At 28.5% G+C, this 13,574-nt stretch overlaps 1 protein-coding gene across 1 annotated transcript; it reads left to right on the top strand.

Moving 5' to 3' along the window:
- Positions 1-9,116: 9,116 nt before the first annotated feature.
- On the top strand, positions 9,117-11,065 carry LOC107010717 (GDSL esterase/lipase 7-like). Its single transcript, XM_015210003.2, has 4 exons — positions 9,117-9,487; positions 9,573-9,821; positions 9,911-10,163; positions 10,851-11,065. The coding sequence occupies exons 1-4, from the start codon at positions 9,125-9,127 to the stop codon at positions 11,063-11,065; spliced, it is 1,080 nt and encodes a 359-aa protein (XP_015065489.1). The 5' UTR covers positions 9,117-9,124.
- The last annotated feature ends 2,509 nt before the right edge of the window (positions 11,066-13,574 follow it).

The following is a 13,574-nucleotide window of genomic DNA, read 5'->3' as shown; positions in this document are numbered from 1 at the left end:
AAGCCTTATTAGGATTTAATTTGCGATATGCTTTAATTATTTTTATATTTGACGAAATTATTTTTGGGAAAATTGCATGGGATGGTAAACATCCGTAAGTAATTAGTTAACAAGTATATAGTTTGATTTAATAAGAATATAGTTTGATTTATTTACTCTTAGTAATTTTAGTTTTAATTTTTTTTGTTATAATAATTGGGACTCATCACCTTTTTGCCTTTATATATAATTTTATACAAAATTAATTTTATCTCTCCTATCATCATTCTATATCTTTCTCCTAAAATTACTCTTTCAGTCCTATTTTGAATTGGGAAACTTTCATGTTCTCTCTTCCGTCTTGCTTTCAATTTTCGCAGGTAACAACAAAAATCAACCCATGAATCGGTTTTTTTTTAAATCATAATCATAATTCAGGTATTTCAGATATACTAAACAATTGTATACTATATTGCAGTTCAAAACATGAAGTTTTCTCAATGAAAAATTTTATGTCGTCGAATATATCAAAATATTGATTAGTCTGATGCTTCAGTGATGCGCAGAAACAGGTTGGGATCGTCTTTCTATCGCTTTAGAATTCTTTTTTCAAAAAAATGTTTGATTTTGAATGTTTAGCTTAAATCATGACATTATTTGAATTTATTCTTACCGTATTTAGTGCTACTATTATTATTAACTGAAAAAATAAATTTTGTATAAATTAAAAACAAAAAAAAGACATTTTATACAAATTTAAAAATACATAACAAATTAAACTATACCCATGAAATGTTATTTCATAAAATATGTTTTCCATATATGAAATTTTCTCAATTATTTTTTTTTAGTATAATAGCTCCTCCAAAGGACCAAGTGAGAATTTTAAAGAAGACATTGAATTCATCCGTGATCTTCTAGCCATTTATTGTTATGTTATTGAGCTCCAAATTTAGTTACTTCTTTTTTTAATTTTTTTTTTAAAAAAATCAATTTGAACTTAGAATGTTATTAAGTTATCAATTTGTACCTCTTATAGAAGAACAATTATATATATAAAAAAAAAAGTTAACATCTATCACGTTCAAAAGACGTAGTCCAATAGATAAAGTTATTTTTTTAAAATCATAATTATATATTTCAGGTTTGAGCTCTAGAAATAAAAAAGTCTTTGGTAGGGGAGCGCTTCTCCTTAATGGTATCTTACGTGGCACAAGTTCGAATATAGTTGAGCTTCAATGCGAGTATCTAATCAATATGGTTATTTGTAGTTATGGTTAAAAAATCAAAGCCACCCGCAAGCCAAACCCAATCAATTTAAAAAAAAAGATACTTGATTTGGTCAGGTTTGGTTTTAAATTTTGAAAATCGGTAACTATTTGGTTTGTTTTGAATTTACCAAAAAAATAGTTGCAAAAATAACCAAATCGAATCGATAAATTAGATCTGCAAATTTTATAATTATTTATATATTTTCATAAATAAAATATAAATATTTTATTAAATTTTGAATAATTTGAGTATTTAACTTTACAATTCACTCAATTTCAACACTTAAATTCTTGCTTAACTATTACAATCTATGTTCAAGTCCAAATTCATTATTTCAGTCTTTATCTATCCTACCTCACATAAGATAATCACATTTTCTCTTAATTGAATCACTATGTTCGTGGAATAATAACTCTTGTATTGCTTAATTGTTTAATTGAATCGACAGTAGCTTTCTTGTGGACTATTCATGTACTAGTTTGTGTCCATCAATATATGTATGTCCTAAAACAAATTGATTACTTTCAAATCGGAAAAAAAAACAAAAAAAACTAAATCAAACTGACGATAATCAAACCGACCTTTATTTTTTTGGTTTGATTTTGGGAATTCAAAAAATCGACTAGATTGGTCTGATTTTGGTTTTAACTAATAAGAGATCCAAATCAAACCACGAACACCCCAGACACCAAAATAAAAACCAAAAAGAAAGTCAACATCGGATGAAAATTGATTAAAAACTAACACCTTGTTTTGATGGTTGTTACCCTATTATACTGTAGTTTAAATATAATGTTTGTTTTGAGAATATTTTACCAAACTAAGTCATTATATAAAATAATTTATCAAAATAATACATTTTTTTCAAAATTTTACAAAATTAGTATAAACGTATTTCACAGTAACGTTTTAGGGTATATTTCAATTTTTAAAAACTAACAGCGTTAGGTTGATATACGTTACTGTGAGTAACGTTTTACTCCTAAAACGTTTTTTTGAGTAACGTTTTACTCCTAAAACCTTACTGTAAGTAATATTTTAAGAGTAAGACGTTACTCACAGTAACGTTTTAGGAGTAAAACGTTATTGTGAGTAACATATATCAATCTGACGCCGTCAACTTTTAAAAAATAAAATATATCCTAAAACGTTACTGTGAAATACGTTTATACTAGTTTTGTAAAATTTTTAAAAAAACATATTATTTTGGTGAATTACTTTATATAATGGCTTAGTTTGGTCAATACTTCTTGTTTTGATTGTTACTTACATTCTATTATATCGTATCAATTAAATTCATTGCTACGTAATGACAAAACGATTCATTTTATTTAACGGTCAATTTGGTGTGAATGTGTTGTGTCTTAATATTCTCTTCTCATTTTGTCTTTATTTATTACTTAACAATCATATTTAATGTGTTGTTCTTATTTACATAGTAGCTCTACGATGTACTCTATTTTTTTTGGTAGGTCTATCAATCAAATTATGGATGTGTGACAAACATTATGTAACGATGAAAAACAATACAATCTATCCAAAACAATTTATACAATATAATATGATACATTATGAAACAATACGTAACAACCATCCAAACTAAGTGTTAGAGGTGTGATTTGGGTGCGCTGTTGTTTCAGACTTTCTTGTTGAGGTTAGTTTATATATATATATATATATATATATATAATAGAGAAAAAGGGAAGAGAAATTTCAATTGATTAATGATAATCCTTAAAGGTATACATGATCAGATTGGTTCATATTTTTCAAATATCAAATTAAAATATTTGTGTCGAAATTTTAAGTCTATAAACCAAATCAAAGAAACAAAACTTAGATTTCAACCTCATTATTTTGGGGGGTTTCATATTTTTTTTGGGATTTTCCCAATAAAGTATTCTAAAAACATATAATAAACACTTGCACTTCAAATGTATATAAAAATACACTATATAAGGTGTTTCTTAAGAAAAATAATACAAAATATGAGATAAGGGAGTACACTTAAATACTCAACAAAAAATAATATTGAATTGAAATCCCATAAAAGAAATATTGTAAATTAATAAGACATAATGAAAACGATCATAATTTTAAAGTACTAAATCATGCTAAAATAAGTCTAATAAGTATTAATTATGACATGACTAAATAGAAAATTTCTAAAATTAAATTATAAATGTCTAAATCAATGTAAAACTAAATAACACACATTCAACATTATTGTCATTCGTAGTGTTGAATTGATTCTTTTCTCCATAAGCATTAGTATTAATTTGAGTTTGATTTGAACTTTATTAGAATTACTAACATCTATGAACTATAAATTTTATTTGATTCAAAATTTTATTCAAACTTGAAATAGTATGTTTAAAAATAAAAAGCATAAGAAATATTTTAAAATTATACATAAGTAAATATTTTTATGCATAAGATAAAATTTTAAAATTATATATAATGTCGGATTAGTTTAATCTCGAGTTAACTTTTAATTAAAATCAAACTAAGTATAATTGAGATGTTTTTTCAATACCAAACTACTGATCAAACTTTTTTTTTTCAATTTGCTCGATTTGTATTTTGATTCAATTTTCGGGTTCGATTTTTGTAACCCCACCTTATCCAAATAGGGGTTCATGCACCAAATATAAATTAAAATTTGGGCCTAACTTATAAACAACTAGTGAGAAGATGCGCATAAGCTAATAGCCATGCATTTGGCCTAATAATATATAATTATATATTAAAATTTTAATTTAAAATTTGTCCTAACTTCTAAATAACTGGTGAAAAGATGCGCACAAGCTGGCATTGGCCTAATATGTATTAAAAATTATATTTTTTTAAGCGTACTAATTAAATATTTTAAAAAGTTATGATCTAAAATAACTCTAATAAATAATGAAATAATCGAGTGTGACCAATTAAATATAAAAAAAAAATAATCGACCACCAGTTTTTAGTAATAAACCAGGATAAATTTGCAAAAGTAAGGGAAAAAAAAAGCACGATGGAAATAAACAAAATAAGTAGAAATACCACATATTTCGATAGTAAATATGCAAAAAGATTCAAGTTTAGTATTAAACTTTTATGTGTACAGATAAGTAGAAAAAAAAAAGTACTACCGAATCAAACAACTTAAGTTTTCAAAGTAGAAAATCAATAGCCATTTTGTAAATAGAATTTTCAAAGTGTCATTTTGCTTAATCATCTAGAGTTTAAGAGAGGAAGTATCTCAAATTTATGGGAAATATTTTATTTTTTTTTAGAATCAATAACTTAAGTTTAATCAGAAATTTGCGTATGAATTCGTCAATTCTTTTGTAACGAAATTCATATATTTGTAAACTACGTAAGAAATACTAAAGGCCTAAGTCATCCATAGCCACTTAAAGTTGTCCTCATATTTCACTTAAACACCTCAACTAAGGAATGTACCTATTGAACACTTAAACCTTAAAAAAATATACCTATTTGATACAAACTGACAATCAATTGAAAAATAAAAACGCGTATATCTCAAACGCGAATTCATATTAATTTTACCAATAATATGATGACACGTGGCATTACATTTAATTTTTTTTATAACCTCTATATAATTAATTCATAAAGTATTTTAAAAAATTTAAAAAAAATCTATTTTTAATTAAAACCTCCACCCTCCCCACTTTCCTCCTCCTTCTTCAGAAATACCCATTTCTGATTTTCCATGGAGTTGGTGTCGCTGCATCTCTTTCTTCTCTTCCATGGAGCTACAATGACACACCATTGTTGTCTATTCAAGCTAAATATGCATTCTCTTTCATTTTGATTGCATTAAAATTTTTCACTCATTGTCTTCATCTTTTATACATTAGAAATTATTTATTAGAATTGAAAAAAAATTAACAGACTTTTGCCCAAAAAAATCTATTCGTATTTTTTTTTATCATTGTAAATGAAACTTCTTCGAGATATTTGAGACGAAAATCCATATAAGAAAAAAGAGGAAAACAGGAAAGAACAATGAGCGTGAGAGAAAGAGAGGTGGAGGGAGTGTGGTGTGCTGTGTTAAAAAAAAAAGATAAAAATGGTGAAAGAATAATATGATAGAAAGAGGGAAGAAGACAACTCCTTCTTCTTTTTTGTTAATTAATTTTTTTTAAAATTAACTTAGGGGTATAAATTAAGAAAAAAAAGGAAAAATATTATTTTTTATAAATTAACGCGCTCAAAGAAAGTGAATTACACGGTTTTTGCCATGTCAGCATTTTGTGTCTAATAGGAATGACTTTTGAACAAATAAAGTGTTCAATTGGCACAAGGATTAGTTGAGGTATCTAAATGAATTATGCGGACAACTTTGAGTGGCTGCAGATGACTTAAACCAATACTAAAAGTCTCAATGATCTCAATGATTGACAATATAAAGGTCTAATCCATCGGTGGCCCTCTAAACTAGGCAGCAATTTTCACTTAGACACTTTGACTAGGCTTTGTTCATTTTAGACACCTCATATCAGGTTTCATTGTGTCATTTTGACACTTTTTTCAATAGCACATGTTGACTTCAAGTGCGTGTTAACCAAGCACGTCCACGTGAATTGGATGTCCAATTATATCATGCCAACTCATTAAAAATCTATTATATTAAAGAGAAAAAAATAAGAATTAAAATACATGACAAAGTAACCAATGAATAAATGACATGTGGTCTTTTTATCCCTAAAAAATAAATAAAATACTTGCCAAAGAAAAATGCAAACCCCCATAACTTCCTTAGTGAGTTAATACCTCAGATGGTCACTCAACTTTGCACTATTCTCTCAGAAAGTCACTCAACTTTCAATTTTTCCTCAAAAGTCACTCAACTATGCACTCTTCTCTCAGAAAGTCACTCAACTTTTAATTTTCCCTCAAAAATCACTCAACTATCTACTCTTTCCTCAGAAAGTCACTCAACTATCCACTCTTTCCTCAGAAAGCCACTCAATCTATTAAATTATTTTTAATTAAAATTTATTGATATTAATTATTTATATAACAAACCAAAAATTTTAAAAAATAAATTAAATCATTTAGTGATCCACCCACCTAATCCGACCCATTAAAAAATATGATATGACCCATTTTATTTTATCTTTAATCCTAAATTAATCCTAATTCAAGGTTAAAGAGAGGGATTAATTTAGGATTAAAGATAAAATAAAATGGGTCATATCATATTTTTTAATGGGTCGGGTTAGGTGGGTGGATCACTAAATGATTTAATTTATTTTTTAAAATTTTTGGTTTGTTATATAAATAATTAATATCAATAAATTTTAATTAAAAATAATTTAATAGATTGAGTGACTTTCTGAGGAAAGAGTGGATAGTTGAGTGACTTTCTGAGGAAAGAGTAGATAGTTGAGTGACTTTTGAGGGAAAATTAAAAGTTGAGTGACTTTCTGAGAGAAGAGTGCATAGTTGAGTGACTTTTGAGGAAAAATTGAAAGTTGAGTGATTTTCTGAGAGAATAGTGCAAAGTCGAGTGACCATCTGAGGTATTAACTCCTTCCTTAGTCATCTTCCTCATTCATCTTCCCCATTCATCTTCTCCATTGTATTGCTATATTTTTATTATTTTTAATCTTAGCTTTATTTTTTTCCCATAAATCCACACTCACACAATCTACTCTATCATACTTCTTTATTTTCATTAATTTTTCTGTCACATCCACAACCACATAACCATCTTTACTATTTTATTGCTCTTTTCATGATATTTTTTGTCATAATCCCCATTTGTTGCACCCTCCCTTCCATTTCTTCATTTGATTTAGGGCTAAAAGGTGCAAATCTATAACAATAATGGTTCATATTTTTAAGATTGCAGTCTTTTTTCTTTAATTTTGTGATATTTGTAGTTTAATTAGGCTCAAGATTAGTGAGACTAACATTTACATAGTAAAAATTAAAATTTTTTTTGCTCCTATTTTAGGATTATAGTGGGTTAACTTCATATGATTTGGGGTGTTGTTGATTTATGACTTCGATTTATTGTTTCTTTTTGGGTCTATATGTGTTTGTAGTGTGAAATTAAAATTGAAATTATTATAACAAAAGATTTAGGATTTACCCTCCATTGAAGTTCTTTAAGTTTTGAAAAATAATGGAAGAGATAGTGGGTATAAAATGAGAAAGAAGAACAGAAAAATAAAGTAAAATAGACTAAATAAGTCTCACGCGTCACTAGCGACTGTATAACATTCACTTTGGCATGTCAGTTGAAAGTGTCAAAATGACACAACGAAACCTGACATGAGGTGTCTAAAATGAACAAAGCCTAGTTAAAGTGTCTAAGTGAAAATTGCTGCCAAGTTTAGAAAGTCACCAATGAGTTAGGCCCAATATAAAATATTTACGATAAACAATAAACTTATTTAAATATCAAAATCTGAAATGTGTTACATGAGTTAGACCAAAAAGCCTAATATATAGCCATGCTCTATTTTAACTTGGAGCAGAGGCGGCTCAAACCCGTTGGTGGCCTAAGGCCAAAATCAAACTAGAGGCCTTAAAAATTTTTATAAATGATTTTATTTTAAATCTATTTTTCTAACTTTTTGAGATGCAAAGTTGTTAATATTTTTATATAGTTAATCTCTTCTAATTATTCCTTTTCAATCGATAATATAACCAAACCACTTAATCTTTCTTGAGACATTAACGATTTTAAACACTATTTACAATATCAAATAAAAAAATATAATAAACATAAGACATAAAATAAAAATAATATTAGAAATTAGAATGATATTACCATATTCAAAAGTTATGAAGACTTGATTTCCGAAATGAATGGAGTTGTTGTAATATATTTTTTCTCCAAATTTAAAATATAAAAACTATCATTAAGAGCAAGTAAGTTCTTAAACTTTGAATAAGAGATTAAGAAAGATATAACATTAGAAAGGAGAGAGTGAGAAGAAATAGAGGAGAGGAGGATAAAATATATAAAATTAAAATATAAAATAAAATAAAATTTGTATATTAAAAAAAGTACACAACTTTTTATTAAAAAGTTGAAAAGTCAATCACTTCAGCCTTTTAACATTTCCACTTAATTTAATTTTTTTATCCGTTTTCATTTATTATATGAGACTTTATTTTTTTTAATTTAACCTAATTAAATAAAAAATAGAACCCCTAAAATTAAGAACTTGAAAGGGAATGACTTTTTTTTTTAAACTAACGAGCCGCCCCTGTTGGAAGAAACTACCACTCAAGAATGTTAAAGAGCTAAATTACTTGATAAACATAAAAGTGTGCATAACGACAACAAAGATAGGAACTGATCGAGTGCATGAAAAATATGATCAATCACACAATCAACATGGATGACTTCTCTAGAATATTCACAAGAACACAACTCAAACCTTTTCTTTTCTTTTAAGAAATTTGATATAAATGTATATTTAAATTAAAAATATTGACGAATCGATTAATTACCAGAGCATATATCGGGAGCTCAAATAAAAACAAACCTGAGTCGAACATTATATTAAAGAATGGTCTTTGAGCGTTTAATACAACACAAAAGCTTGTTCAAATATACATAATCAAACTACTCGTTCCGAATAAAATCACACACAAATTGAGTTGTGACAAATTATCCAAAATTTTAACACAAATGTGAAATTCCCGCCAATGAAACAAATTAAACATAGATATATGGAGGAGAAAAAACGTGAGGATGGTGTAACTTTATTTAAGAAAAGAGAATAAAATAATAACAGACTCCAGATTACTATCACACATTTCTTGCTTATATAAAGCCCATTATATCCTCAATTCACTTTCAAAAAAAAAAAAATTGATTATACAAACAACAATAATAGTTATGGAGAAATTCAATTTTTTAGCAGTGATTATAGTCCTGTTGATGTATTTTGAATCAGTAAAATCAGATATTCCTCTCGCACCAGCATTGTATGTATTTGGGGATTCAATATTTGACAGTGGAAATAATAATGTTTTGCCAACTTTAGCTAAGGCTGATTTTAAACCATATGGTTCGAATTTTGACGGAGGCAGAGCAACTGGAAGATTTACAAATGGAAAAACTGTTGCTGATTTTATTGCTGAATTTCTCGGATTGCCATTTTCTCCGCCTTATTTGAGTTTACGAGGATCGTTAAAGCTCACTGGGTTAAATTATGCATCTGGATCCTGCGGGATTTTACCTTATACAGGAAATTTCATCGTGAGTGTATTTTTTTTTTTTAATGTTAGTAGAAATGGATGCACAAAATTCTTCAAATGAAAGTTTCTTTTGTTTTTTTTGGTAGGGAAAGTGCCTGCATTTTTCGGAGCAAGTTGATTTATTCGAAAGAACGGTAGATCGAGAATTGCCCAGAAAGTTTGATGATCCTGAAGAATTTTCGAGTTATTTGTCTCGATCGATTTTTGTGGTGTCTACAGGCAACAATGACTATGTAAATAACTATTTACAGCCAAATATTTATGGGACGAGCAAACGCTATACGCCTGATTCATTTGCTAAACTTCTCATTGATACACTCTCTCAACAACTTCAGGCAAGCTTTTCTCATTTTTACGATTTGGAGCTGATATACTCTGAGTTTTAAGATAAATGATTTTATTTTGATATGGATCATTTGTGCAGAGATTATATCGACTGGGAGCAAGAAAGATAATAATGTTCGAGATAGGACCAATTGGTTGTATTCCATCATTTACAAAGAAGCTTCGACCTAATGGACGTTGCAACGAAGATTATAACGCTCTCGCAGTAATTTTCAACAATCAGCTGAGTGACATGCTAAAAAATCTCAGTTCGACTCTTCAAGGCTCTGCTTTTATTCTTGGCCATGGTCACTGGCTCGGCTACGATGCCATCATTAATCCTTCTGCTTATGGTAATATTTCTTTTCTCGTCTTAAATTACTTGTCATATTTTTTTCAAACGTCAAATTGTATAAATATTAGCCAATGTTTAAAGTGTATTGTTCAAATGGAAATTGAAGTTAATCATCTTTGAGATCCGGCTATGGAGAAGATTCTATTGGGAGTGGATCTGTAGATAAACATTTGGTGGATAATTTTTATTTCATGTGAAATATAGAATAATTAGCATTTAGCTTGATGTGCTTTTATTTGTTACAACAACTTATTTTTGAGTTGGTCATAAAATTGATTCTGCTAACTTAAATTTATTTGAATGACTTGTTACTCTAATAAGGATATTTCTTCCTCCGCTTTAATCCTAAAGTCGATTAAATCATGACATTTACTTTCTCAGTTTAAAAAAGAATGACCCTTTTTCTATTTTGGCAACACTTTAACTTTAACTTTCCACGTGGCATGTTTAAGACCACAAGATCAAAGGACATTTTGGTACATTTGACATAACTTTAATTTAGAACCACAAGATTAAAAAGTCTTCTTTCTTTTCTTAAATTCCGTTCCAAGTCAAACTAGACCATCCTTTTTAAAACGGAGAAAGTATTCGATAAGACGACTATAAAGTGATTCAAAAAACCTAATCAATGAAATTTGAAACATTATTAACATCATTTTTTTTTTAATTATTTCTGTGTTTGTAGGTTTAATGAATCCAACAAGTCCATGTTGCATCACTTGGGGAAATGGGACATCAGCATGCATACCAGAACTTGTGCCGTGCCGAGACGCTGATAAACACTACTTCTGGGATGGTTATCATCTTACTGAAACAATATACAGAGTTATAGCTACTAAATGTTTCAATGGAACATCTCTTTGTATTCCCAAAAATATTAAGGAACTTGTGGAAGATTGATATCACACTTTTTAATTTATTTATTTTTATTGAAGAAAAAAAATTACTAATAAGATTTGTATATGCTGAGCACTTAATTAGTTTGGACAAATTACTACATATATGGTGATAATGAAAAATTATTTACTATTGATTACAAAATTTAAAAGTATTATCACATTATGAAAATGGCTAGGGGATATGAGTTTAATTTTTTATTTTGAAAGGATATGTATATAAATTTTTAAAAAAGGAAAATTATGAAGTTAAGCAAATTTATATTATTTAATTACTTATTATAGTTATATTTTGTTATAATTATCACTTGCAACTAACATTATATATTAATTACGTGACTGATTTTGCGTTTACATAATTAGTTACGTTTGTATATGTATAATTCGCCAGAATATACACATACATATGTATAATATACAATTATCTAACCGATGCACACATACAATTTATCTTTCTCCACTCTATGCCCTCTTTGACTCGCCGCTCTCCCCTCTCCCAATTTCGCTTGCTCTTTCTCACTTGCCATATATACAAAGGCAAAATGGTCTGGTAGACCCTTATGCTTGTATCAGTTTATATTCTGATTAATTTTATTTATTCCTTTATCATCTGGACCCTTAAACTCAATTAAAATGAGACTTTTCAGTCCTTTCAACAATGTGTATAGCCCACTCTCCTTTATATAATTGACATGTCATATCCACGTCAGATATATTAATGCCACGTCATAATTATTTAATAACTATTTTAAAAATTATTAACCAAAATTATTTTAGAAAATGTAAAATAATAACATTTTCATTTATTATTGACATTTCTATTTCTCCTTATTTTCACTATTTTACAACCAAAAGAAAGTCAACGCCGCCGGGTCATCGGTCATCGTCATTTTTGTCGGCAAAATCACATATACTTTCTCCCTCACCTGTCTTCATCTCAGATGCACACCATCACTATTTTTCTTTCCTCCTCCAACCTCCACAATAACAACAACATGCAAATGGATATTGGTGGCATTACTCCGATGATCTCCACTTTGATCATTTCTAAATTGTTGCCGCCATCCATTTTTCGGTCGCCGGCTGCTGGTGGGGTTTGGGAGTGTTGAAGTTTTTCAAGGTTTGTTTTGGAAAATGTTTGAAAAATCTCAACAGAAACATAAATTTGGCGTAACTAGCCACCACACATTAATCTGGCCACGCACGACCAGATCTGACCAGAAACATTTCTGTAATCCAACGCTAGCTACTATTTTCACACTCTAAATTGCCTATAAATACAGTTTCACAACAATATATGTCATGAAACTTGTCGAAATTTACTCAAATTTTGCCTGAAATTTTCTTGAGTTATCAAAATAGATTGAAAAAGAAATGTTTAAGGGATTGAAAGGAGACTTGGAGGAGATTTCTTGAGTTATAAAAAGAAGATATCCAAAAATTGCAAGCGAAAGAGATTAGAAGAAGACAAGTTAAAAGGATTAAAAGAAGATTTTCTTGAGTTGAAAAATTCATCCAGAATTTCTGTGAAAGATTGAAAATATGAAAGAAAAGAAAGCTAAAGTTGCCGAGAAAGCAATTAGCTTTGGGAAGAAAAAAATACCTTTTTAATTAACTATTTTTTTTAATAAAAATTCTTTTATAATTTTTTTTAACCTAAGAAAGTTGTTCACTCGCTTTAAAATGCGTAATGTCACGCACTTTTGTCAACTCGGCCATTTTAAAAACACATAAGTTTGGTCAATGGTCAAAGAAATTTATTAAATTGTGTTTTATTGAGTTTAAGGGTCCAGATAACCAAAGTGTAAGTATGAGGGTTCGAATACAAACTGATACAAGTATAAGGATCTACCAGACAAGTTTATCTATATACAAATATATATGTAATAATATACAATTATCTAACCGATATACATATACAATTCACCCATCTCTCATTCTCTGCCCCACTCTTGCTCACTTCTCATTCTTTCTCTCTCAATTTCGCTCGCCTCTCTCCTTATGTAGATACGAATTGTAACATTAAATTATAACTATGAAGAATAATCTGACAATTGTAACATTAAACTATAGCTATAAAAAATAATCACAAGCAAGAAATAATAATGAAGAAATGCAAATTATACAATTTTTTTTTGCATTTTTCATTTTTATAGGGCTATACGGACTCGAACCGTAGACCTTCTCGGTAAAACAGATCAAACTTCTTATTATTAAAATGATCTGAACTGTTTCAAAGACCCAACATGCATTTTTTTTTGCATTGGGCTCCTTCATTAACTAATCTAAATATCAAATTGTTCATTTGAAAAAATTGAAACCCTTCTTATTGGACGATCATGATACTTCCCAAAAATCGAAATTCTTGATAAATGGTGGGAATTTTTGAGTTCCTCTTTTTAAAATATGGTCATGCTATTTCTACGTACATAGCTGTACAAATTTTACAATCTACTACGTGCTGCCACGTCTCGACAAAACCACCACCCAAATTGAAAAACAAAATATAATTT

This window comes from Solanum pennellii, chromosome 2 (assembly GCF_001406875.1).
Source record: "Solanum pennellii chromosome 2, SPENNV200".
NCBI classification, from domain to species: Eukaryota; Viridiplantae; Streptophyta; class Magnoliopsida; order Solanales; family Solanaceae; genus Solanum; species Solanum pennellii.
Note: the sequence above shows the minus strand (reverse complement) of the source record. Positions and strands in the feature narration are given on the sequence as shown.